Source organism: Melozone crissalis, unplaced genomic scaffold (genome assembly GCF_028551555.1).
Source record: "Melozone crissalis strain CALT ecotype California unplaced genomic scaffold, PUWL_Pcris_2 ptg000068l_1, whole genome shotgun sequence".
In the NCBI taxonomy this organism is placed as follows: domain Eukaryota; kingdom Metazoa; phylum Chordata; class Aves; order Passeriformes; family Passerellidae; genus Melozone; species Melozone crissalis.
In genome coordinates this window covers 22154818-22181155 of record NW_026535846.1, presented here as the reverse complement: position 1 = coordinate 22181155, position 26338 = coordinate 22154818, and the positions used below count along the sequence as shown (strand labels likewise).

At 54.5% G+C, this 26338-nt stretch overlaps 2 protein-coding genes across 6 annotated transcripts in view; both read right to left on the bottom strand.

The window, feature by feature from the left end:
* Positions 1–6063, bottom strand: part of MCF2 (MCF.2 cell line derived transforming sequence) — a 50605-nt gene extending 44542 nt beyond the window's left edge. For 3 of the 4 annotated variants that reach the window (XM_054289650.1, XM_054289648.1, XM_054289649.1), the window contains exon 1: positions 5969–6061. In XM_054289650.1, the coding sequence (XP_054145625.1) occupies positions 5969–6026 (58 nt within the window). In that variant the 5' untranslated portion in view covers positions 6027–6061. Of the gene's footprint in view, positions 1–5968 lie in introns of all 4 variants that reach the window. The other variant, XM_054289647.1, reaches the window with a different exon arrangement.
* Positions 6064–13734: 7671 nt separating this feature from the next.
* The window catches only part of ATP11C (ATPase phospholipid transporting 11C), a 54187-nt gene continuing 41583 nt past the window's right edge, over positions 13735–26338 (bottom strand). The window contains exons 25-30 of one of the 2 annotated variants that reach the window (XM_054289645.1): positions 24480–24615; positions 22627–22692; positions 21740–21843; positions 19865–20018; positions 18197–18287; positions 14195–14283 (exon numbers count right to left, since the gene is read on the bottom strand). In XM_054289645.1, the coding sequence (XP_054145620.1) occupies positions 18198–18287; positions 19865–20018; positions 21740–21843; positions 22627–22692; positions 24480–24615 (550 nt within the window). In that variant the 3' untranslated portion in view covers positions 14195–14283; position 18197. Of the gene's footprint in view, positions 14284–18196; positions 18288–19864; positions 20019–21739; positions 21844–22626; positions 22693–24479; positions 24616–26338 lie in introns of both variants that reach the window. The other variant, XM_054289644.1, reaches the window with a different exon arrangement.

The following is a 26338-nucleotide window of genomic DNA, read 5'->3' as shown; positions in this document are numbered from 1 at the left end:
ACAGGCAGAGCAGGTGCTCACACAGCCCTGGGAGGAGCTGGCACACACAGGTGGCACGAGGCTGACGAGATGGACACAGCCCATGGCACGTGTGGCACACAGCAGCTCCCCGTGCTCCTGCACAGAGCCTGCTCTGTTCACACGGTGACCCAGGAACCTGCTCTGGGCACAGCCAAGGTCCTGGGGCTGCTTCTTGCAGGTGAGAGCCAACTCCTGGGTAGCCAGGAGCAAACCGGCTTCAGGTGCCCACCTGGGACACAACAGGCAGTGCCAGCAGGGCTGGCAAAGGGCCATGGGCACCCTGATGCCAAGGGCAGGGAGGACCCTGCAGCCCCAAGCCACCAGCTGCTGCAGGTGCCCATGGTGTGTGAGACTGGCTAAACCCTGCTGAACACCCTGCTGCAGGTGCCCATGGTGTGTGAGACTGGCACCCAGGGCAGGGCTGAACCCTGCTGCAGGTGCCCATGGCTCTGTGTGTGACACTGGCACCCAGGGCAGTGATAAATCCCCGCTGAACCCTGCTGCAGGTGCTGCTCCAACCTGGGCACAGGGCAGAACCACGGAATTCCCTGGGATTCCAGCCGGTGTGCCATTCCCCGTGCCAAGCGGGGACACAAAGGGCACATTTCAGTATTTATGGCAGAAAGCTTCAACGCCTGTGAGTGCTGCAAGGGCCTTTGTCCCCATGGGGACAGCTCCCTCCTCTCTGTGGCCAGGGGCTCCCCTGCCCACCCTGAGCAGGCCCTGCTGCCTGCCCACAGGCAGCCCACAGCAGCTCTCGTCCCAGGGAAAGGCCAGCAATGAGCTTTAGAAATGGCAATCTTAGGGAGATGTGATGGGCTGATCCTGGGGAGGATGGCCCCTGCAAGGCCTGGAGTCCTGCACATCAAATCCCACCAGATTAGTCCATCCTAGGAGGGCCGGCTTGGTCACCTCACCAGGCTCAAGGACTCCCCACATTCTCTCTTCTCAGACTGGGGGGATTTTTAAGGAACAGCTCACTCTGTTTCCAAGCTCCTTCTCTCCCTTGTCCCCAAGCACTGCTCCAGCACAGCGTGGGCAGAGCAGCAGCAGATGGTTCCATCTCCTGAGCCAGGGCTGAGCCTCTCCTGGGAGCCCTTTGGGGCTCGCGTGCAGGAGAGCTCCAGTGCAGACACAGCCCCACTGCCAGCCTGGGCTGTGCGCACCAAGAACCACACGGCACAAAAGGGAGAGCTCCTGAAAAACCACAGCGACCTTTGCAAAAGGCTTCGGTTTAGACACGCTGAGGATAAGAGGAAAAACGCAAAAAAAAAAGGTGCTGTGAAAGGAAAGGAAGAAATGGAAAATTAACTGGGTGCAATTCAGGTGTGAGGACCATCAGCCAGGCAGTGTGAGTGACCCAGGGAGGAGTGTCCCCATGGGACAGCACAATGCCACCCTCCAGCAGGAGCCTGTGCCCAAACAGGGTGGCACCACCACACCCAGCGTGCACTGAGCCATGGAGGAGCAGGAGGAGGAGCAGGAGGAGGAGGAGGACGGGGAGGAAAAGGAGGAAGAGGAGGAAGAGGAGGAAGTTCAGGGGAGGTTAAAAGATCCCCTCTGCTGGAGACCATGGAGTTTTGGGGCCTGGGGGTGGTGGGGAGGGAATCTCTTGCAATTTATATTTAGCAGCTGAGAAACCGGGGAAGCTTTGCTAAGAAAAGGAGAAGCACAAGCAAATTAAGCAGCACCAGGGCTTAGCTGTTGCCTCCTGCTATGCTGTGATGTTTCCATGGCCAATCAGAGAAACCCCACTCCGATATCTCACCAAAGGAAGCACAAATTGGGAAGATAAAAGCCAGCTCCATCATACATGAATTCACGTCAGCTGCGAGAAATGCAATAAAAGGTTCCCAACACCCCCTCCTTTGGATCCAGCCTCAGTGTGGGAGCTGAGAAAATCTAGTTTCCTGCATTTCTAACATGTAGCAGCTCCAATGTACTTTGGTTTTCTCCTTTTTCCAGTCCAGTCACTCCTCGCTCACCAGAGAGCATCCCTGTGTTTGCCATCAGCAGCAGGGCACCTGTGCCAGCTGTGCAGGCAGAGGCACATTCACATCTGCCCGCAGCACACACCTTCCCAGTGCACACAACCAGCCCCCAAACCAGAGCCATGCAGCACAAAACACCCCAAAACCCAATAAAAATGTACTGACATCAGTAACTCTCCCATGATCATTCAGCACCATGAAAACGCTGATTTTTCAGAGATATTCCAGCACAAAGCAACTCCTGGGAGATATTTCAGCAGTAAATCCTGGGCCCCACTGGCTGCCTGGAGAAGCTGAAGTTCACTGAGGACACTGGAACAATTTCTTTCACAGCTGACACAGCCAGGAAACTGAGCCATGCAGCCAGGTTCCCCCAACGGCATCACCTGGAAACTCTGCTGCAGAGCAAGGGAAAATAAACACAATTTTCCTGAACTGAGAGTGGAAATGCTGAACTCTGGCATTCTCTCACTAAGAAAAAGCCCATTTGCAGATCCAGCTAAGCTGTTCCTGTGCAATGGAAGGAGGTGGGGAGGGCACTGCTGGTGCTTGCTGCTGTGCCACCCCTGTTTGCCCTGACAGACACCCCCAGAGCAGCAGGATAACCGTGCTGGGCGAGGGAACAGCTCTGCCCAGGGCATCCTGACTCAGCCCTGCCCTAAAACCGAGCCCAGCATGGCCTGGGAGCAAAACCAACCCAGAAAACAAGGCAGCACTGCCACCAGCCCTCCTCACCCTGCCTCCCCTGGCACTGCCCAGCGTGAGGGAGGCTGGCACAGGGCAGGCTGAGCAGGGCTGTGCTCAGCACACGTCCCCAAAGCCCCTGTCACAGCGACATGGGGCTGGTTTGGGGCTGCTCTGTGCCTGGTTTGGGGCTGGTTTGGGGCTCAGCACTCCCCTGCAAGTCCCAGCTGCCAAAACCAGCACTAACAAAGGCTCTCCCAACCAGGGCAGTGCCCCAGCCCCGACCCCCATCCCAGCACTCTGTGTCCCCGAGCATCCTCTCGTTCAGTGGCAAACAGAGCTCTTTGGGGAACTCTTTCTTTCCCCCGCCATGTTTTACACCTCAGTTGCTCCCTCCCACGCAGCCCTGCTGTCGCCTCACTTTTGTCCTGGTACATGAATGGTAACCATTAAAGTGGTTGTAGCAAATGTGCAGTGGGGAGAGGAAGCACATCCCACGTACTACGGGGTGCTCCAGACTACTCCTGCTCGTGGGCCACCCGAGGGCCTGGTGGTGCCAGCACAGGCTGCTGGGGGCTGCCATGCTCTGGGGGAGCCCGAGGCATCTGAGAGATGGGAATGGCCACAAAGGGCTTGGGATTTTCACTGGCTTCCATCCAAGGCAGATGCGGGTGAATCACCTTCTACTAAAAACAGCCAACAGGTTTCCAGGACTGCTGCATGTAGGGAAATGGTTAAAACACGGTCCCAGATCAGGCTGAACGCCCAGAAATTGGCAATAAGGGAAAAAAGCTTCTGATTTATTTTTAATCTCATGATTTGGAGAGCCTTACTGAACTTTGTCTCTTTGTCAACGTTTTATTTTCAGAACCTGCGTGGATGCCAAATCATGGGTCCGGATCCTGCAGCTATAACCACACAAGTGTGCCTTTGTGGGGGTATTTTGGCTCTGTATGACCATTTCACAAAGGTCATCTGCCAGAAGCTGGTTGGGAGAGAGGGCCCATGCTCAGAAGAAACCCACGGCCTGCTTTCACCTGGTTCTCAGTGCACAGCTCACGGCAAACGGGCACCACCTGTGTGCCCATGGCCGTGGCACCGGCTCCTGCTCCAGCAGCACATGGGGCTGTTCCATGCCACAGCAGCACGAGGGGCATTTAACCCCATCCATGCTGTTCCATGCCACAGCAGCACGAGGGGCATTTAACCACATCCATGCTGTTCCATGCCACAGCAGCACGAGGGGCATTTAACCCCATCCATGCTGTTCCATGCCACAGCAGCACGAGGGGCACTTAACCACATCCATGCTGTTCCATGCCACAGCAGCACAGGGAGCATTGAACCCCATCCATGCTGTTCCACACCAACAGCAGCACAGGGAGCATTTAACCACATCCATGCTGTTCCACACCAACAGCAGCACAGGGAGCATTGAACCCCATCCATGCTGTTCCACACCAACAGCAGCACAGGGAGCATTTAACCACATCCATGCTGTTCCATGCCACAGCAGCACAGGGAGCATTGAACCCCATCCATGCTGTTCCACACCAACAGCAGCACAGGGAGCATTGAACCACATCCATGCTGTTCCACACCAACAGCAGCACAGGGAGCATTTAACCCCATCCAGTCCAGCAGCACCCTTTGCTAACTGACAGTGACAGCCCTGCCTACAGTACCTGCCCCGTTTCAGGGTGCAGGGAGAGGAACAGGGCAGGTGGGCAGGGCAGGCAGAGCTGCAGGTGCTGTGGCACCACCTCAGAGGGGCACGCACACAGCAGCTCTGGGAAGCAGGTGGCACCTTGGCAGAGCCCTCACCTGTGAGCCACCCTGACAGATTCCTCCTGCACCCCAGCTGTGCCTTGCAAAGATGTCAAAAGGCTGGCACTAGACAGGGAGCATTTTTGGGTCAGTGTGTCCTTTCTGTAATCAGCTGCAAGCACTCCACCAGCTGCACACCAACGAGGAGTGATGGCTCTGCCTGCTGCCACTCCTGCCAAGGTGGGCATCCTCCAGAGAGCCTGGAGCCACCCAAGGGCCCCTTCCCCTCCTGGTTTGGGAAAGACCTCACTGCAAGAACACCTGCAACTCCTCTCACTGCAAAAATACCTGCAACTCCCCTCACTGCAAAAACACCTGTAACTCCTTTCACTGCAAAAACACCTGTAACTCCCCTCACTGCAAAAATACCTGCAACTACCCTCACTGCAAGAACACCTGCAACTCCTCTCACTGCAAAAACACCTGTAACTCCTCTCACTGCAAAAACACCTGCAACTCCTCTCACTGCAAAAACACCTGTAACTCCCCTCACTGCAAAAACACCTGTAACTCCTCTCACTGCAAAAACACCTGCAACTCCTCTCACTGCAAAAACACCTGCAACTCCTCTCACTGCAAGAACACCTGTAACTTCCCTCGGGAAATCAGGAAAATAATGAAAAAGTGAGGGCTCCACAGAACTTCTGAGCAGATCACCGTCCACCAAAGGAAACATCGCTGAGGAAGCCACGGCCCGAGATAAGGGATCAGATTGCATCTGCTTCTCACGTTCAGGGTGTGCGGGCACAGCAGCACCGCGGCTTCAGTACAGCGCAGCATTCCCGACACAGCCGGGCGCTCGGGGGTGCTCGGGGACACGGGAGGGCACCGAGGTGTCTCACGGAGGAGCGCACACCTCCCACACATCCATCTCCTGCTTCCCACCCGGACCGGGCAGCCACGGCCAGAGCTGAGCTCCAGCTTCCAGGGAAGAGTTCTTCAGTTGTGGCCACGGGAGCGGCGCCGGGGCTCGCACTGGGGAACATCCATCCTCCTGTCCCGGCAGCGCCTGCCGCCGGTACCGGGCACACCGGGTACCCCGGACACCCGGGGCATTCCGGACACTCCGGGCACCTCGGGCACTCCGGCCACGCAGTCGGGCACCCCGGGCGCTCCGGGCACCCCGGCCCCGCACTCGGTGACACCGGGGCCGCCGGCAGCGCGGGGACAAGGCTGTGCTGAGCCCCCGGGGCCGCTCGCACGCATCCATGAACGAATAACAGAGCGGCAGCTGAACCCTCGGCCAGCCGCGAGCGACGGACCTGCCGGGCTCCCGGGCAGCGGCACCGAGCGCGCGGAACGCGCCCGGCAGCGGCAGCGGGGAGGGACGGGCAGCCCCGGCACGCCGGCCCGCGGTGCCGCCGCCCCGGGTGCCCGGGAGAGCCGCCGTCCGTCCCCCCGCCGCCCGCACACCGCGAGCCCGCGGCCCGGCCGCCCGCACTCACCGGCGGCGGCGGCCTCCAGCAGCGCGGCGGCGCGGAGCAGGCGGTAGTAGCGCTCCATGTCCCCCGCCGAGGTGCCGCCCGGCGGGGGCCCGCCCGGGGCCGGGGCCGGGGCCGGGGCCGGGGCCAGGGCCATGCCGCGGGCAGCGCTCCCCGCCCGCAGCGCCCGCTCCGCGCCCCGGGCCCGACGGGCGGGGCCGCCGCCTCTGCCCGCCCCCGGCACCGCCCCGGGACCGCCCAGGTCCGGTACTGGCTCCGCCCCCGCCCCGGTACCGCCCCGGCCTCGGTCCGGTACTAACATCACCCCGGCGCCGGCACCGGCACCGCCTCTGCCTCTGCCCGCCCCTGGCACCGCCCCGGTACCGGCACCGCCCCGCCTCCGCTGCCCCCGGTACCGCTGCCGGTACCGGCACTGGCACCGCCCCGGTCCGGTACCGGCACCGCCGCCCCCTGGCATTTCTTTCACTGTTTTTTTAGCTCCTCCCCCCGTTTTTTTCCTTCCTGGTTTGTTTGTTTGTTTGTTTGTTTGTTTCCTTTTTTTCTGCTTTTTTTTTCCCCGCTTCCCCCCTTTCCTCTTCCCCCCCCCCTTTTTTACTCTTGATTCCTTTTTCTCTTTTCCCTTTTTCCTTTCACCCTTTTTTCCTAATTTTTTTCGTTTAGACCCCCCCTTTCTCCTCCTCCCTTTTCCCCTCTTTTTTCCCTTTTTCTTTTCCCCCTTCCCCCTTTTTTCCTCTTTTTTTCCTCTATTTTTCCTCTTTTGCCCCCTCTTTTTAGTCTTTTTTCCAGTATTTCTTTCTGTTCCCTCTTTTGTTTTTTCCTTCCTCTCCCCCTTTTTCCTTCCTCTCCCTTTCCCCCTTCCTTTCCCTCCCCTTTTATTCTTTTTTTTCTCTTTCATTTGCCATAAACCCAGTGCCCCCCAGCACACCACCCTGCAGCTGGATTTACTCCCTGCCTTAGTGCCTACAGCACTTCTGTAGGGAAAAAAACCAAAAAACCAAAAAAAAAAAAGCATTTCCATCCTCTGCAAGCAGCATTCTAGCAAATTCCTGGAACGATTTATGAGCACTACATTAAACTGTGCTCCAGCCAGTGCTGGCCAGAGCTCCCGGAGCACTGGGCTGACCCATCCGTCTCACTTTTCCTGATGCCGAGGCTCCAGCGATGCCAGCTCATCCTCAGCAGCCTGAGCTGCCCAGGGAGGCAGCATGGAGAAGTAGATGCTCCTGTTTTTCCAAAACAACCTTTTAATTATGCTCTTTACTATAATAGCAGCCTTTTTCCAACACTTCAGCAGTCAGGGCTATTAATTAAAGAGCCGTGGTCTGACAGTGGTAATATAAACCCCAGCATCTCTTGGTAGGCGCTTCTTACATTGATACGGAATTTTTCAAGGAAAAACAGCCAGGTTCAGCCAGTGCTCCTCGTGGGTGACACAGCAGGTTCTCACCACCAAACAGCTTGGGTAGATGATTTTCTGTCTGGCCATAAAGCACTCCTTGTGTGACAGGGACAGTTCCTGTGCAGGTACTGATGAAAAATTCAGTCTGATACGCAAGGCTACAAGCCAAGAAAGAGCCTTGCCACATTCCTGCTGTGTTCTTATCACAGGAATGCTGCTTGTCCCAAACTGCCCTGGTCCAGGGAGAACGGGACCCTGAAAGCCCCTGTTCTGCCCCAGCTGTGTGCAGGGGATGCTCTGCTGGAGCTGGGACCCATCCCCACACACACTTCTGACACAGGGTTTGGGGAGAATGGAGCCACCCCGGAGAAGGTGCAGCTGTCACCCCCAAGGCTTTTTGCTCTCTGAACAGAAGGCAAAGCCATTCAGACAGGATCTGGGTGAGGTCTCTGCAGCCCAGCCCCTGCTTGAGCCCCAAGTGGGCTGGGCTGGCCCCAGTGCAGGCAGCAGGAACCCTGCACAGGCAGAGCTGCACTGCTGCAGGAACCTGCACACTGACACAGAGCTGCGCTGCTGCAGGAACCTGCACACTGACAGAGAGCTGCGCTGCTGCAGGAACCCTGCACACCGACACAGAGCTGCGCTGCTGCAGGAACCTGCACACTGACAGAGAGCTGCACTGCTGCAGGAACCCTGCACACCGACACAGAGCTGCACTGCTGCAGGAACCCTGCACACTGACACAGAGCTGCGCTGCTGCAGGAACCTGCACACTGACACAGAGCTGCGCTGCTGCAGGAACCCTGCACACCGACACAGAGCTGCGCTGCTGCAGGAACCTGCACACTGACACAGAGCTGCGCTGCTGCAGGAACCTGCACACTGACAGAGAGCTGCGCTGCTGCAGGAACCCTGCACAGGCAGAGCTGCACTGCTGCAGGAACCCTGCACAGCCACAGCTGCACTGCTGCAGGAACCCTGCACAGGCAGAGCTGCACTGCTGCAGGAACCCTGCACAGCCACAGCTGCACTGCTGCACACAGCAGGAACCCTGCACAGGCAGGCTCAGCCAGCTCACAGCTGGAAAAGCTGGGCTAGCTCAGGCTGGAGGGCAATTGCTCATGGCTTCTACTTATGGGGCAATTGCTCATGGGGCTTTCCCTGATGGGGCAATTGTTCATGGCTTTCCCTTATGGGGCAATTGCTCATGGGGCTTTCCCTCATGGGGCAATTGCCCATGGCTTTCCCTTATGGGGCAATTGCCCATGGCTTTCTCTCATGGGGCAATTGCCCATGGCTTTCCCTCATGGGGCAATTGCCCGTGGCTTTCCCCTGTGGCCCCTGAGATTCAGTTTGGAACCCTGGCTGCTCTCTTTGGGGCATTTCCCCACCGATGCCCGCTGTCCCAGCAAGGCACTCTGCATCCCCCAGCTGCCCCCGTTTCACACTGCCAGCAGCCCTGGGCTCCCCCAGAGCTGGGCTACCCTCTGCCTGCCCAGGAGCTGCCAAACACAGAGAGGAGCAGCAAGGAGACAGATTAAAGGCATCAATGCCAGCCACAAACGTGGCTGTTTCTTTTCCAGGGATCTCCTGTCCAGGCCCCATAGCAATGTTCAGCACCCTGAGGGTGGCACATCCAAACTGGCGTGTGAGGGCTAAGGGCCCTTTAAAGCTGTGGAAAATCGTGACAGCACCTGTTTGCAGAGATTTATTTCATGTGGGTGCAATGCCTCATCCTTAAATCTAATCTAAGGGAGAAGGTGTAGGAAGAATTCCAACTAATTTCATTAATTCCAGATCAGGGGCTGAAAAAAACCCACTCAAACAAAATTCCGAAGCTCTTGAATTTGAAAAAACACCCAACTTTTTTCTCCCTTTCCCACATTAAGGCTAGAAGGTTGGGTTGAGACTGGAGCCATTATTTGGATTTGAAAGATTACCCTTCAAAAATACCTGTTCAGTCAAGTGCTGAGAACTGGAAAAACAGAGCTGGCTAAACACAGGTTAGAGTCAGAGTGATGTCCAGGGGAATTGCTCAGCTCTGGAGTAAGCACAGCACAGCAAACCACTTGTGCAGAACAGAAATTAACCTCGGGCTGGTTTCCATGAGCTTTAGGGGGATTCCTTGTGCACACAGCAGCATCACCCACTCCAGGGGTACCACTACAGTCTGGTGCAGGCTGAGCAGACCCTCCACAGCCTGGCAGAAACCCCGGCCCCACTGAAGCCAGCCACACCTGCACAGGTTCAATCAGGAGGATTTTATGTCTCCTACTCGAATGTGAAATAAAAACAAAGGGCTCCACTCTGTCCTGCCACTCTCACTCTCCCCGTGTCAGTCAGAGCTGCCTTGTTTGCTGCCACAGCTCCTGCCTTTGGAAAGGAGCACTCTCAGGTGCACACACCCACCCTTGCTCCAGGCCACTGCGTATTTTCCAGCTTAGCAGGTTATCCGGACGTGTGAGAATGTAAAGCAAAGGCCCCAGTGGCTGCATGTCCTGCAACAGCTGCAGGGACAGCAGGGACAGGGACACCGCGACCCCTCCACGTGCCAAGAGCCCTCACACGCCAGCAGCCTGACCTTCAAAACCTGCTGTCCTTGTTAAAAGTCACCGTACAGCACGACACTGCCTCTCCTTTCCAACAAGGGCTGCCCGGTGTTCGAAATGCCGATTTTGGTGCTTTCTGAGCAGCGGTGCCCTGCGCTCAGCGCCCATCGCTCACTCGCAGCTCCTGTGCCGCCAGCCCGCTCAGAGCGAGCCTCCCCACCCTGCAGACATTTCAGTACCGCTCCTGCTGCTGTTCAGACCCTCAATGCGTGTATCTGGTTTCCAATAGTACTCGGGAAAGGTTAGAGTTTGTTTTAAATAGCTCAGCCATCTGTCCTGCGCTGCCTGATGGGAGCTGCAGGCACCCGAGCAGCCACAACAGAATTTTTCAAACTGTCACTTTCTCATTACAAACATTTCAGCTTGAAACAGACCCGTGTCCTTAAAAAGAAAGTTAAGCCTATATATTTCTTGTGCATTATACAAACACTGTGAGTCGTGCTTTAGCAGTTTCCTCGTGTTGTTGAAATTTCATCAATGCAAATATTGGGCCTGAACCTCAGCAGCACCAGGCACTTTGCAAACCTCATTTGTGTATTCTGAGGCTTTGAACTAAAAATTACTTATTACAAGCACGACACAGAATCAAGAACCAAAACAGCAGCAAGGAAAACACTTCATGAATGGAAATCAGGCACATGGACCGACATCAGTTCCTAAATGTCAGCTGAAGCCCTGGGTTCACCTATTCTAGAAAGTTAAATCAATTTATTCACTTCATTCACAGGATTCACTTTCATAACTAAACGTTAATTTTGAGGGAAATGAGTTGAGAGCACACAGGCCAGCTATGTGCAGCAGCTGATACCCACAATTGCTAATACGCTGCTGAAAAAATAAAAATGTATGAGAAGCAAGCAGTGTTTCCTTAGGCAAATGCTGCTCCGCATCACACAACCAAGCATGGCCTGGCTGGCACCTACCCCATCATGAAAATGCTGATTGTGCCCCTAGCACTGCCCTGGAAAACCCCTAGGAGTATCCAAGGAGATGAGAGAGACAACAAATATATATTAATCAGAACAACATACCAAAGTTTATTGATTACTTCAAACAAAAGTTTCTGTAATGAAAAAAGAGCAAGTTGCATTCATAAAAGGTAACATTCACATTCAATTTCCTTGATATAAAGCAACATAAATGTATAAAATTGCATTTAAGTGAAAAAAATGTAAGGTTGCAGTCCTTTTTCTTTGCAAGAAGCTGAAAATGTATCTGCTCATTGCCTGTATATAATTTACATTTTCTATACACTACATGGTTTTTTAAAAAAATTTATAGCTGGGAAATTGGATAAATGGTGCAGTATTAGGAAAGTTTTTCAACTGTGTGTATACAAATTCAATTTGAAGCTTTTATGCAATTCCAAGTCATTTATAATATTCTCATAATGATTAGGATTAGTTTTTGAGAAGTCGCTATGACTACACCAAGCTCCGCTGTTATCACATAAGAGTTTTAGAGGGAATCTTAATTACTTTCCTTATCTTTCAGTGTCACTAGTCAGTGATAAAACTTCAACAAATTACGATGAGAAAAGCCCAGCCTTTTTTCCTTCAAGTTTCTCCACCGAAAAGCCTGTACTGACCTTTACTGTACCTGAGGCACCGTGAGCGCACCAGGGACCCCACCAGAGCATCCCTGTGCCACTGCTGCCCTGCTGCCCCACACCTCCCAGCCTGGCCAGCGCCTCTCCCGGCCCTCTCCAGCCTCAGAAGGGGCTCCTGTGTCCCCCGAGCCACCCACGGCAATCGCAATTCTGGTTTGGCCATTGCCGGGTGACGAGGATGGGCTCTCCTGCAGGACCGGGGCAGCCCGGCTGTCCTGGCACCCAGCCCCACACCAGTGCACTACCTGCAGATCCAAGCCCAAGAAAAACCGCATTTTCCCCAAAAGAGCTGCTATTCGGGACATTCCACATGAATTCCACCCCGCACACCTTGGGTTTGAACGTACAGCTATTGCAATGGCTCGTCCCAGCTGGAGACAGGACACTTGGAAAGGCCAAGAGAAAGATTTGGTTCTCAGAAGGCTCTGACTTGAGACAGGCAGCAGGAATTATCCTGGTTAAGTGACTATTTGAGCAGTTCACACACACATCAGGTTCCACTGCTCCCACCACACCAATGGAATCCCAGGGGAACACTGACCCTGGAGCAGAGCATGACACAAAGCAAACTCAGAAGCAAGGTGTCAAGCTTGGGACCATTCGGGCTTGGAATGGTTCTGAATCACAGGAATGAGGCATTTTAGCGCCCATTTTTCAGAGGTTATGTAAACACAAGTCAGCAACCGTGTATTTAAGGAGAATGGTTAGATTTGGCATATAGAGCACATCTCCATTGTATTCATCGCGTACTTGATCTGTAGGCACCACATTTCTGCAGGGAAAGCTGAGCACGGGACAAGGGCTGCAAGTCGAACTCTGGGTCTGTGAAATGAGCTAGGAAAATGGGAAAAGCAAACAGAAGCAGGAGCTGGGAGCTTTGCCCGTGGGCACATGCTGGCAGCGCAGCTCCTGCCCCGCATGCAGCAGGAGCCGAGCGCGGACGCCGCTCGTGCTGAGGCCAGCGCAGAGTGTACGGCACAGTGCTCCTGTCCATCCTTCCATCCACCCCCCGTGCTGGGCAGGGCAGGGCAGCCCCAGGGACTGTGCACTGCCCTCTCCCACTCAGGGAAGGCCATCCAACCCCCTCATGATGCACCAGAGGATCCGCCAGCAGCCGATCCGCACCAGCCGCGGCCGAACCGCAGGGACAGCGGCCAGAGAGCAAGGCTTGATTCTTCCAACAATTAACAGCCTGCAGTTCCACAGATTTGGTGAGGGGAATGTTCTGTCTGTCCCAAATGGTTCTGTTGACCAAGCTGAGCGAGCAGGAGCCAAACCCAGCGGCAGTGCAGAGATTGCTGCTTCTGAAAGGAGCCCCAAGCTTCTCCCAGCAGCTCCTCTGGGGGACATCAGCACTGTCACACCACCCAGCAGGGCACACAGCCTGCTCTGTCACCGCTCGTGACCTCACACAACAAAACAAGCTGCTCTTGCCACACATGAAGTATAAGACAAAAAAAAATTATTGAGAGTCAGGCATCTCACTTTTGCTGTGCAGAACCTAAAGAGGAAAGTTCCTACTACCATGGTACAGGTAGATTTGAAAAGAACATGCCAATTTAAAAACCAAAATGTAAAATGAAATCAGGTTCATGTATTCAATTTTAAACTGTCTTCTTTTTTCTTAGTGCAAATAACTCAAGATGCAGTTTCATACACCTGCAGGTTGACAGGCACAGCCCACGTCCCTGGGATCAGCCAAGGACCACACTGTCCCTCACCCTTTAGAGCGCTGGAGCCACTGCACAGTGCAGTAATGCAAGCACAGCAGAGGAGCCTGGGCACTGGGGCTCAGAGCCTGGCACAGCCCAGCTCCTGGGATTCCTTTTTGCCCCACAAAGCTTCCTTCCATCACAAACAGCCACAGAACAACCTTTTCTTCTCTCTGCAGCAGGAACAAACCCAGCAGCAAACCGCTTGTGGGAGGATGCTCTGGCACTCCCAGCCCTGCAGGTCTTCACACGGACACCGCTGCTGTGGCCAGACCACAGACTGCTTCCAGCTCCTCCTGCAGGACAGAGCGGCAAAGGTTTCTCCTGAATTCTCAGCGATCCTGCCGTGTCCATCTGGGCACCCGTGGGTGGGGATGGCAGCTGCCAGCGAGGCAGCACAGCCCAGCACCAGCACCAGAAGAGGGGCTCCAGGGGCTCCAGGGCTGCATCCACCTTCTGAGGGCAGCAGCCTCGTCCCGGTGCCTTCAGGGCTGCAGGGGAATGTCACTGCGTTGGAGTCTGTGCTACTTCTTTGGTCAGGCAGAGCAGGAGCGTGAGCAGCCCTGCTGCTCTGGGCACATCCGCAGCGGGCACACAGCGCTGTGTGTGATGGGGCTGGCACTGCCCTCCTGCATTCGATCCATGCTGCTGGGGTGAGCTCCTAACGATGCTGTCCCAGCTCCAACGATGCAGGATTTGGCAGAACTGGTTTTTTTGGGAGGGCAGGGAAGCCTCAAGACCGAAGCCTGACGTGGGGCCAGTGCCCTGGCTGCTCTCCCAGCAGGCTGCTCGCAGTCCTTGGTGCCATCAAAGGTCACTGCCAGGTTAAAACCACGGGTTCCTACAGCACGACAACGTTTGTGTGGAGCACTTTAAGGTATCCTGAGAGGATATCTTTCTGCCAGATTAGTAACAGCATCTTCAGCCTTCACATAACCATTCTCTATACGTTTGTATGACACTAACACAGGCAGATCAAAGGGGCCAGCCTGCAAAAATCAGAAGGAAAACAAACATGTATTGCAACTGTTACATTCCCAAACCCATAAACCTTTCCCTGGGTTGTTAAAATAAAGTATATAGGAGAAGAAGAATGATTAGGCCATGATAAAAGTGCCAAATATCATTCACAATCGAGTAATCAGATGATAAATAAATTTTCACAATTTGCAAAATGCTGCATGAAGTCCAAAAGTGGCCTCTGCCCCACTGTCCCCTGCAGCTCCTGTGCTACCCAGCCACTCCCACACCAGCCTGCAGCAGCGTGTGGTGGTGGAGAGCACCACCTAACGTCAGTGGGAAGGGCTGGCTGCACTGGAGCCGGCAGGGCAGGGCTGGCTGCACTGGAGCCGGCAGGGCAGGCTGCACTGGAGCCGGCAGGGCAGGGCAGGGCTGGCTGCACTGGAGCCGGCAGGGCAGGGCAGGCTGCACTGGAGCCGGCAGGGCAGGGCAGGCTGCACTGGAGCTGGCAAGGCTGGCTGCACTGGAGCCGCCAGGGCAGGGCTGGCTGCACTGGAGCTGGCAAGGCTGGCTGCACTGGAGCCGGCAGGGCTGGCTGCACTGGAGCCGGCAGGGCAGGGCAGGCTGCACTGGAGCTGGCAAGGCTGGCTGCACTGGAGCCAGCAGGGCTGGCTGCACTGGAGCCGGCAGGGCAGGGCAGGCTGCACTGGAGCCGGCAGGGCAGGGCAGGCTGCACTGGAGCTGGCAAGGCTGGCTGCACTGGAGCCGGCAGGGCAGGGCAGGGCTGGCTGCACTGGAGCCGGCAGGGCAGGGCTGGCTGCACTGGAGCCGGCAGGGCAGGCTGCACTGGAGCCGGCAGGGCAGGGCAGGGCTGGCTGCACTGGAGCCGGCAGGGCAGGGCAGGCTGCACTGGAGCCGGCAGGGCAGGGCAGGCTGCACTGGAGCCGGCAGGGCAGGCTGCACTGGAGCCGGCAGGGCAGGGCAGGGCTGGCTGCACTGGAGCCGGCAGGGCAGGGCAGGCTGCACTGGAGCCGGCAGGGCAGGGCAGGCTGCACTGGAGCCGGCAGGGCAGGGCAGGCTGCACTGGAGCTGGCAAGGCTGGCTGCACTGGAGCCGCCAGGGCAGGGCTGGCTGCACTGGAGCCGGCAGGGCAGGGCAGGCTGCACTGGAGCCGGCAGGGCAGGGCTGGCTGCACTGGAGCCGGCAGGGCAGGGCAGGCTGCACTGGAGCCGGCAGGGCAGGGCAGGCTGCACTGGAGCTGGCAAGGCTGGCTGCACTGGAGCCAGCAGGGCTGGCTGCACTGGAGCCGGCAGGGCCGCCTGCTGGCCCTGCCATGCCCATAAATCTGATTGCTTTAGCAGCAGGGGTGGGCACAGAGGTGCGAGCGGTTCGTAGATAATCTGCAGGTTTACGTTTGCAGCTCACCACACATAACATCTCCCCCAATGCAGGATTGTGAATTCAATTAGGCACTTTTACTTCTCTTATTCTGCTGTTGGTTTACTACAGAGTTTAAAATCGACCCGTAGGAGGATGCTCTGTGTGTGCGCAGACACACGGACACCCAGACAGGCCTCTGTCCCATGTGCTGACACACACAGACAAGTACATGTGCTTAGTTCCCATCTGTGCAGATGAATTAAAACATACTTATTTCTATCTGACAGAGCAGCATGCACCCTGGAGAAAGAGATTTTGGTACCATTCAGATGCAATACTGGAATCATTTTAACAACTGAGATTTCCATCCTTCACTGTAAACGTATCAGCTTTTATAACCAGTGTTAGCACGATTCAGACTGCACTCTCACATTCAATTTTGTGCTAATATTAGACTGAAGTAGCAGTTAAATTGAAAATTTGTTCACATTTTGCCAAATACTTGAAAGGATCTGTACAGATATGGGATTCTGAAGAAGCTGGATAGTACAACATCCCCAAATTAAAATGCATCCCAAGCATTGCATCTCCATTCCACAAGGACAGGAGCCCCACACCGAGAGCCAAGAGGATTACAAGAACCATGGTTTAATTGATTTGGAGAGGGTTACATTTGGTTAATCAATGCCTTTAAAACCATCCCAATCCTCAGGACAGGGTACCTGTTACAACACATTAGACTCATCTGAGAATGTTCTTAAAAGAAGAGGTCTGACAGAAGGTCTGGCCGACAATGAATCAGGAGCCCTCCTGCTGCTCTGCAACAGCGAGGCAAAGAGACACATAGCACACAGCCCTGAGCCTGACACACAGCCCCTCTGACAGACAGACACACAGCACACAGCCCTGAGCCTGACACACAGCCCCTCTGACAGACAGACACACAGCACACGAGCAGGGCAGGACACACAGCCCCTCTGACAGACAGACACACAGCACACAGCCCCGAGCCTGACACACAGCCCCTCACAGACAGACACACAGCCCTGAGCCTGACACACAGCCCCTCTGACAGACAGACACACAGCACACAGCCCCGAGCCTGACACACAGCCCCTCACAGACAGACACACAGCACACAGCCCCGAGCCTGACACACAGCCCCTCTGACAGACACGTAGCACACAGCCCCGAGCCTGACACACAGCCCCTCACAGACAGACACACGGCACACGAGCAGGGCAGGACACACAGCCCCTCACACACAGACACATAGCACACAGCCCTGAGCCTGACACACAGCCCCTCTGACAGACAGACACACAGCACACAGCCCTGAGCCTGCCTGGTGACACAGGTGACACAGGGCAGGACACACAGCCCCTCACACACAGACACATAGCACACAGCCCCGAGCCTGACACACAGCCCCTCACAGACAGACACACAGCCCTGAGCCTGACACACAGCCCCTCTGACAGACAGACACACAGCACACAGCCCTGAGCCTGCCTGGTGACACAGGTGACACAGGGCAGGACACACAGCCCCTCACACACAGACACATAGCACACAGCCCCGAGCCTGATACACAGCCCCTCACAGACAGACACATAGCACACAGCCCTGAGCCTGACACACAGCCCCTCACAGACAGACACATAGCACACAGCCCCGAGCCTGACACACAGCCCCTCTGACAGACAGACACACGGCACACAGCCCTGAGCCTGCCTGGTGACACAGGTGACACAGGGCAGGACACACAGCCCCTCACAGACAGACACACGGCACACGAGCAGGGCAGGACACACAGCCCCTCTCACAGCTCCCCCCCTTCACACAGGATGGGGCAGCACACCGTGACCAGCACTGGTGGGTTTGCAGTGCCAGGGGCGTGGCAGGTGCTCAGAAGCTGCCCTGCTCCCCACAGTGTCTGGAGATCGATGCTGCAGGCGCTTCTGAGGGAGCAGCAGACATCCCTATCCCCACACAGCCGGTGTTTCGCAACAGCCAGTAATGTGGAGAGCTGCAGCGAGCCCAGACACCAGGGACGTGCACTCAGGGTGCTTTGCTGAGGGTGACCCCAGCAGTCCAGGACGGCCCCTTGGTGTGAGGGTTGTGGGCTGTGGCTTGGTCACTCACACAAAGAACAGCAGCAGCACTGACAATGGGATGGACTGGGAGGCTCCTCCTAGGCCAGACAAGCCTGAGCCATTTCACCCAGAGGACAACCAACATCAGCTCCACCTTGTCCCACTCCTGTCTGGTCCACTAACACACAGCTACAGCAGGGAAGGAGAGTGTAACCAGCTTTGTGTGTGCCCACCTCACCTGGACACCCTGGGCGCCACCAGCTCACCCACCTGAGCTGCAGCGAGAGACCAAGGGCAAGAGACAGACAAATATTGAAGCAGAAGATTTAAATTAAGGCAGAAGGTGGGGGAAAGCGAGGCTCTGCTGTGTGAGCACATCTAAAGGGGGGTTTTCAGGAGTTAGGCATTAGAAGGAAGAAAAAAGCAGTTGAGCAAGCAACACATTGCGACTCAGAAAGGAAATCACCTTATTCACTCCAAGAAAAGCTGTGATTGCTGGAAGTTTGAGAAAGCATGAAGATAGTGGATGTTCCTGAGGAAGGAAGGCGCTTCGTTACCTAGTTCACAACAGCACAAAAGACAGAAAATTGCAGTACAAGAAAGAGAAAGGCAGAAACCAAGGAAAACACAAATGCGCCTTGCAGTTGAAAAACCAAACAGAACCAAAACAAAATAAAAACAACCACCACGTTACCACACAGAAAATTTAATAAAGGCTGAGCAGAGCTGATGTGCGGTCATAGGACACCAGGGGTGAAACCCTGTCCCACTGGGATCAAGGGCAAATGCCCAACCACCTGGCCTAAGTCTGTCCTCCCCTTCCAGAAGGGACCCTTGGCCACCAGGCTGTGGTTCAGGCTCCCATACAATGTCCCTAATTTTGGTTTTCACTGTGTGCTTCCCTTGGGACACTGATCTTTATTTTATTTCAATATTAAGGTCAGGATTCTTAACAAGGGTTTTGATTTGAATTCATCTACCTGGTCCTAGATGCCTTTACAAACCAGGCAGCTGACTCTGGTGTCTGATGGCTGGCACAGATATCCAGAGCTGGTATCTCCTTCAGGCACTTACAATAAAGCTCTAACTCAAAATGCACATTTAAATATGGCTCAGCCTGTGTTTAGTTTGGGATGCACATCTGAAGAGACTTTTCTAGCTGACACTCACTTTGCTTTGCTAAGTGATTTCACAAGAGCCTTTGTTACATGAATAAAAAGCACTCTTGAAAGCAAGTATTGCAAGAGGGGACAGATCTTTGCTCAGCAGCTGAAGGCAAAAAGGGCCACACCTCCCAGGTGAGCCGAGCTGGGGCTCAGAAACCCCCAGGTCACCTTCCAGGGCACAGCCCCAAGCTCTCCTGTGTCTGCAGCTCAGAGCAACTCGCTCCCAGCCCATTCAGCAGGGGTGCCCAGCTGGAAACTACTAAATCATACCCAAGTGGAAGTTACAGGGATCCTCACAAAACACAACCACAGCTCTGCTGCCATCTCCCCTGTTTTCAGCTGCAGCGATGCCCCATCCCTGGGAGCGTCCAAGGCCAGGATGGGGCCCTGGGCACCCTGATCTGGGAATGGCATCCCTGCCCTGCCAGGGGGCTGGAACTGGGTGATTTTAGGGAGCCTTCCCACCCAAACCCTCCTGTGACTGCCTCAAGGACCAGGCTGGGGGCTCCTGACTGAGCCCGGCCCGTGTGCCCTCAGCTGTGCCCTCTGCAGCCCTGGCACAGAAAAACCCCGGCTGTGACCAGGCCTGGCCCTGCTCCCACTGCCCAGCACCTGGGCACACAGCAGGGAGCAGCCTGCTGTTCTGACACAAACACAAGCAGCTTTTCTCAGGACAGGATAAAGGCGTTTGGTGGCCAGTTCAGGCTGCACAAGGCTCACGCTCTTCCCTAGGAGACACCACACTCCCACCCAGGGAAGGCACAGGCTGACTCTCCCGGCTGCAGATCTAGGCAGGATTTCTAGAATAACTTTTTGACATTTTTGGCATGTGAAAGAGCAAGGCAAGACTCTAGGAAGCCTTCCTTGAGATGTGAGTGGTATGTTGTATTGTTAAAGGTTCATCTGGCGCCTAAGGGTGAGAACAGTCTTCCTAAAAACACAGTGCGACACATCACCTCGTTCCTTACCTGATGATTTTTCTCTTTTATATTTTTTAAAACTATTAGAAGAATTTCTGGGAAAAGGCTGATAAAGATCAGGAGAATTATTGCCAGCCATGTGGAAACAGAAGTCAGCATATGAGCAAATACAAAATACATTCTTTGCTGCTTCAAGAAAGGCCTGAAAAAGAAAGGATACAAACAAATTCTGGTTAACATGGTTTTCCCAGAAGATCAGAACCACAGCAGACTTCAGGTAAAGCTATTGGCAGTTGTGCCTCCCTTTCAGACAGGGATGGACACAGCACAGAAACACACTGCCCATCCCTCTCCTGATGCATCTCCTCCTCCAGCTGCACTATTTCTGGAGGATTGTCATGATCCATTTCGCATCTTCCACATCTGTTTCTTTTCAGGGTGGGAAGGGGTTTGAATTTAGCCACCATCACTGATAAATTATTCACTTCATCAAAAACCAGGTCATTTTATTTCAGTGTCAGGCTTTGCTATAGCTTCTGGTTTGGTTTTGATAGTGGAAATTCAGTCTCTCAATCACAACAGGTTATTTGCCCCTTCCTCCTTTCCTTGATGAGGGAGAGCAACCAACAGCTGCTTGTGAAAAACACCTCATCAATTCCTCATGACAAGGATCCCAAAGCAGTTTTTGCTTACTGTTGGATCAAAAATATTGAGCTATGCAATTAAACAGTAGGAAGAGTTTTCAGTAGAAAGCTCACATTGAGCACAGAGATGTGGCTAGATTGCAGATCTGGATCTGTTGGTCAGCAAGAGTTTACTGAAAAGCTAAAGCTTGTGACCCCCACACAAAATACTGAAATCTGTTCCACATCCTTATTAGCAGGCTGCTGGATCAGGGATCCAGCCAATATCCCACGGCAAAGCAAGGGGGTAAAACAGAGATGCTGTGAGTGTCAACTGAACATTTACTGCAGCACAGGAAATACAGAAGTGAAGTGTTTGTAATGTACTAATGTCACCTGCTTTGGCAACACATTGAACCTACAATCCTGGGTGCACTCAAATCAATGACAATTTCTTCATTTCAACACCAGGACCTGACTCTCTCCTGCTTGTCCCAGAGGACCAGGTCCCCTTGCTCTGCATCTGCCTCACCTGTTCCTTCTGTTTCACTGAGGTTCTTTCTGTCTCTCTCCTCCACAAGCACAAACAGACCCTGAAAGGTTCAGTCCAGAACCTCCCAACAAAGGCAAGAGCCTCAAGCAGCAGAAAGGCAAACACCCCCTGCCCAAGCTGAGCACCTGGATGATGCCCAGGGTGTTCTCTTTGAGAACCATCCCTCTGCTGGGCTCCTCAAACCCTCTCATGGTGCCCCAGCCCTCCTCCAGCACTGCCTTTTGGGGGTGTGGGTGGGGGCAGAGGAAGGATCGGGGCTGCACAGCCCTGGCACTGCCAGTCTCCTAGGAAGGAGCAGGGCTGCACATCCCCTGGCACTGCCCTACACACCCCCTGGCACTGCCCTACACACCCCTGGCACTGCCAGTCTCCTAGGAAGGAGCAGGGCTGCACAGACCCCCTGGCACTGCCCTACACACCCCCTGGCACTGCCCTACACACCCCCTGGCACTGCCCTGCACACCCCCTGGCACTGCCAGTCTCCTAGGAAGGAGCAGGGCTGCACAGACCCCCTGGCACTGCCCTACACACCCCCTGGCACTGCCCTGCACACCCCCTGGCACTGCCCTGCACACCCCTGGCACTGCCCTACACACCCCCTGGCACTGCCCTGCACACCCCTGGCACTGCCCTGCACACCCCCTGGCACTGCCAGCCTCAGGATGCCCTGAGGAGGGGGCACTGCCCTGCCAGAGCCAGCCCTGGGCACTGCCCTAGCAAAGGGCAGGGGAAAGAAATGATACTTGCCAAATGACTCCTCCCCAAAAGAATGAGAAAAACACATAGAAAGCAAGGGAGCCCCAAATCACAAAGTGGTTCATCCACGTCCAGAATCGGGTATCTAACGCTAGCTGTGGGAACAAAGAGAGACAAAACAGGCTTTAGATGCACAGTGCATTGCATTTACGTGACATTTCACACTGCTTTCACGTTAAGGCTGAAGGTTCTCCAAACAGCTACCTCTGTGCATGTGGGCACCAGGACAAACACTTTCCATGTCCACAGGCTGGCACAATGCTAGCAGGGAAACAGTGGCATTCTAACTGTAACTGACACTTTTGAATGGAGTAAATTTGATGCAACCCCTGATCCTACAGGAAAGAAACATCTAAAGGTTACAGGGACTGTAATTGCCTCTTGTCACCACCTGCTGTCCTGAACCAAACACAAAGGACCTTTTGTAAGGTCTTATGCAAACAGTTTGTTCTGGAAAGCTCCACGAAACAAAATAGATTTGCTATTGTTATTTGACACGTGTGCTTTTGTGATCACTTTGGCACTCAGCCTTGTCTGAAACAAGGTGGACAAACCCAAATTCTCTATTGCTTCTTTCCTCTTGCTGGAACCGAGCCTCAAGAGGTGAAAGCGTGGGGGAGAGTCAACCATAACCAACTGCAGTCCTCAAAAGAGGGGAAAAATAGAAAAATAATTTAAACAGAACAAACACAAAAAAGGAATACATACTTAAGGGCCACAGACCGCACAAAGGAAAGTAAGCAGGTTCTGCCTCTACGGGAGAAGATCTGAGTGTGGTGGGAAACACTCAGACACTATTTCCAGCCCATTCAGCCATGATCTCACAGGGCACAGGAGCCTTGGAAAGGCCTGCAAGGAGAGGGAAGGGAGGGGCTGACCTTGAGGGTGACGGTGAACACCAGCACGGTGAAGACAATCGTCCCAAAGGTCCAGTTCCCAAACACCTGCAAAACACACGGGGCACTGCCACAGCGTGCTGGCCCTCTGGGGAGGCACAGCACGGGCACAGGGACACGAGGGAGCAGGGGAGGCAGGGACAGAGGGACAGAGGGACAGAGGGACAGGACAGGGACGCTCGCAGCTCCGCACGCCACCCTGAGCCATGCAGTGCCACACACACACAGGTGACAGAGCTGGGATGTGACAGGGACAGCCTCCTACTAACAGCAATGTCAATGAGGACACAAGGCACGGCACCACCTGCAGCTCAGGGTTTCTTGGCAATTTACTCAGTTTCTGCTTTCTCGCCACACCCATCATCCTCCTCCTCCTCCTCCTCCTCATCATCTCTCTGCAGTCCCCTTGCAGAGGGCACCAGTGGGCACTGGTGCTGTCCCAGCTGGCTGGTTTGTGGGAACTGGGGACTAGGCACACAAAGGAAAGCAGATACTGTCTATCAAACCAGTGATGGCAATGAATGGGAGGGATGCTTACCAAAGGCTGTCAAGTTCTGAATGCATACATTAAAACAGAAAGTGAAATGTAAAAGTTTCCAAAAAATGCAAAAAAATTAAAGTCAATAGGAGTGAAAAACGAGTCAATCAAACATACATGGATATTATGAACAATTGCTGGTAGCAGTTCTTACAGGCATAAGTGTTTACAGAACAGGACATAACCACAGATCTTACTGCAGTGCCACACAGATTTGACCCCTGAAGGCATTTGCAGAGCACATCAGTGCTTCATGTTTCATTCCAATCCAACCAGAATGGCCACAGACACAGCAGAGCACTGATCTGACAATACAGGGGCTTGGCTGCATGTAGCTGGGGCCATAAACGCTGGCAGAGATGCAGTGTACGGATATACACATAAATTTCACCAGCTTTTCTCCAAGTGTTAGCCACTAAAGAGTTTTGGTGTTTTCAGGGGTCACAAGTGATGGTGCAAAGAAGTTTCCCATCAGCCAAGATCTAATAACACGCTGCACATTCCCTTGGGGAACGGGTCCTGAAACCACTCAGGCCATCTGAGCAGCTGCTCTGCACTAATGCTTGGCTCTGTACTCAGTTAACCAGCAGAACAAGAAAAAAAGGGGAAAAAAGGAAAAATAAAAAAACCCTCCATCTTTTTTCCTCCTCTTTCTGTGCAAGTTAACCCCAGCAGCTCCCACAGCAATGCAAGGGCTCCTGCCCACAGCAGAGGCACGAGCAAGGAGGGACAACATCCTGGTGCCACCAGGAGCTGGGGCTTGTGCTGCCTCCAAAACAGGAGCCAAAGGCCAGCCCAGCCCTCCCTGGGCAGAGAGGCTGCAGCCACAGCCACAGCCCCAGCCCCAGGCAGGCCCAGCACACAGGCAGCCCTGCACCACGGCTGCCCTGAGGAGCACCATCCCACCAAGGGGGATAATTCAGCTGCTCACACCCAGCCCAGCACACGCTGAACTTTGGGCTGTCCCTGGTGGGAAGGACAGACCCTGCCCTGCCCTGGGCCAGGGCCTGGGATCACACAGAGCAGGGGAGGGCCCTGTGCAGAGCCCGCTGTGCTGAACGGGGCTGTGTGTGAGACTAGTCCTGTTACCTAGTGAGAGTAACCAGCTCTGCCCCGTTTCCATGGCGATCTGGAAATGTTTTATTTCAAGCATTTGCTGCAGGATCACACCATAAGCAAGGCTCCACTGTTGGACAAGACTGGAGACACAGCGCACAGCTCAAGCAGATATTCCCTGCCAGCGTATCAGAGGCGGCACACAACACAAACGCTCATCTTCCTCTCTTTGGAGCGTTACCTTTCCGTTGTCTTCCAAGGAGGAGTTTTGGAAAAGAAAATAAACCCCAAAGAAAAACACGAGTCCTTCAAAGGCGCCCAGGAAGGTCCAGTACAGGAAGGGCCTCCACTGCAGCATGGCATTGTCTGACACCTTCCTGCCAAGAGATGGAGGAACAGCACCATCAGCACCAGCGGCACCAGCGGCACCAGCGGCACGGGCCAGGCTGTGCCGCAGAGCTCCCACAGCAGGGCTGGGGGCTTGGAGCAGGCCCTTGCAGGAGGAGCCCAGGGGGAACCCACAGAAACACCTGCCAGGGCATAAAGAACACTTCTAATATCATAAAGAACGCCTCTACTATCAGCTGCTGATCGTGAGAAATCACAAGGGGTTCAACACATGAATTGTTTTGTCTTTCTCCTCTAGGTAGCTTGGATGAAAAAAAGCACAAAGTCAACAGAGGCTGTCCTGAGCCTCTCCTGCAGCCCCTGTGCTGCCCATGGTATCTGATATTTTCTGCTAAACTTTAAAAGCAGGGTAAGGCTAAAGAGCAGCTGTATGGGATACATAAAATCCATGAATCCATGGTGTGTTTCCCTCTTTTTGTGTTGAAAGCACAAAGTCCTTTTTTGAGAAAGGCTCTGCAAGTCCTGTTCCCTGAAGTGGTGTTTTTCTGCACAAGCTGAAAATAACCTCCTGAATTGTATGGTGGGTGTTTTTATCACAGGGGTTGTAGCAGGAGGCTCTTGGCCGAATCCAGGATGAGATCTGGCACGGAGGCAGCAGCAATGGATGGGCTGTGATGAAAGCTCTGCAGGGACCACACACAGGGCCTGGGGAGTGGAGGGTGGCTGTCAGGGCAGGAGGGAGTTAAAAACAGCTCCCTGCATCATTATCTTTTCAGATTACTTTCTGTAAAGTCCCCACCTTTTCTGCATTGTTCTCCTTAACTCCTAAAGGAATACATCCCCTTCCAGCAAGATGCACTTTGCAAACCTGTGTGGTGCTGGGCTCCTGTAACTGCATTTCTGAAATGAGATCCTATTGAAACCCACACAGGATGATGCTGCGACCACGCTCTAACGTGTCACAACTTGGGTCTGAGAAAGGAGCAAGGATAAACCAGGCTGGAAGCGTGGGGCACTGCAAGCAGAGAACACACAAGCAGCTTCCTCCCTGTGAGCTCTGTTTGGCACTGCCATCTCTGTCCTGCAGTGCTGGTGGTAAAGAGCTTTCCCAGAGTGAGGATCTGCAGTGCAGCAGCTCAGCCCTCCCTCCAGCAGCAGCAGCAGCAGCGCAGCGCGCGCTCTGCACCCAGCACAGGCACAGGAATATTCCAACCATGAATATTGCAGCCAGGCTGCTCCCCTGCACACACAGACCCCAGAGAGCACAGAGCCCACAGGGGAAGCACAGGGGCTGCTGTTCCTGCTCTCTGTCGCACAATATTCAATTACCAAGCTGTTTAAAAACCCAGACAGTGGCATTTTGCCACGGAGTGAAGGAATACAGAGCTGTAATCAATCATGGCTCTGAGTGTTCACTTCAAACCCAAGCCCCTTCCCAGCCACACAGCTCTGGCTGCATGCACTGCTGTTTATACCTAGGGCAATGCTCACACAGGATTTCAGGCACCTGACAATTCCCTTTCCCTTTGCTGCCTGCACAGAGATCACCCTTGGCTCGAGCACACACAGCTCCACTGCTGAGGAGCATCACACCAGCGACAGGGCTGGCACTGCCCAAAGCAGCCCTGACCTGGCTTTGCCCCAGGGCTGAGCTGACTGCCAGGCTGGGGAATGGGCAACAGGGCTGCACACAGAAGGGCTTCCCCAGAAAACATCTTCCTTAGTCTCTGCTGAGGGGCTGCCCCCAGCACG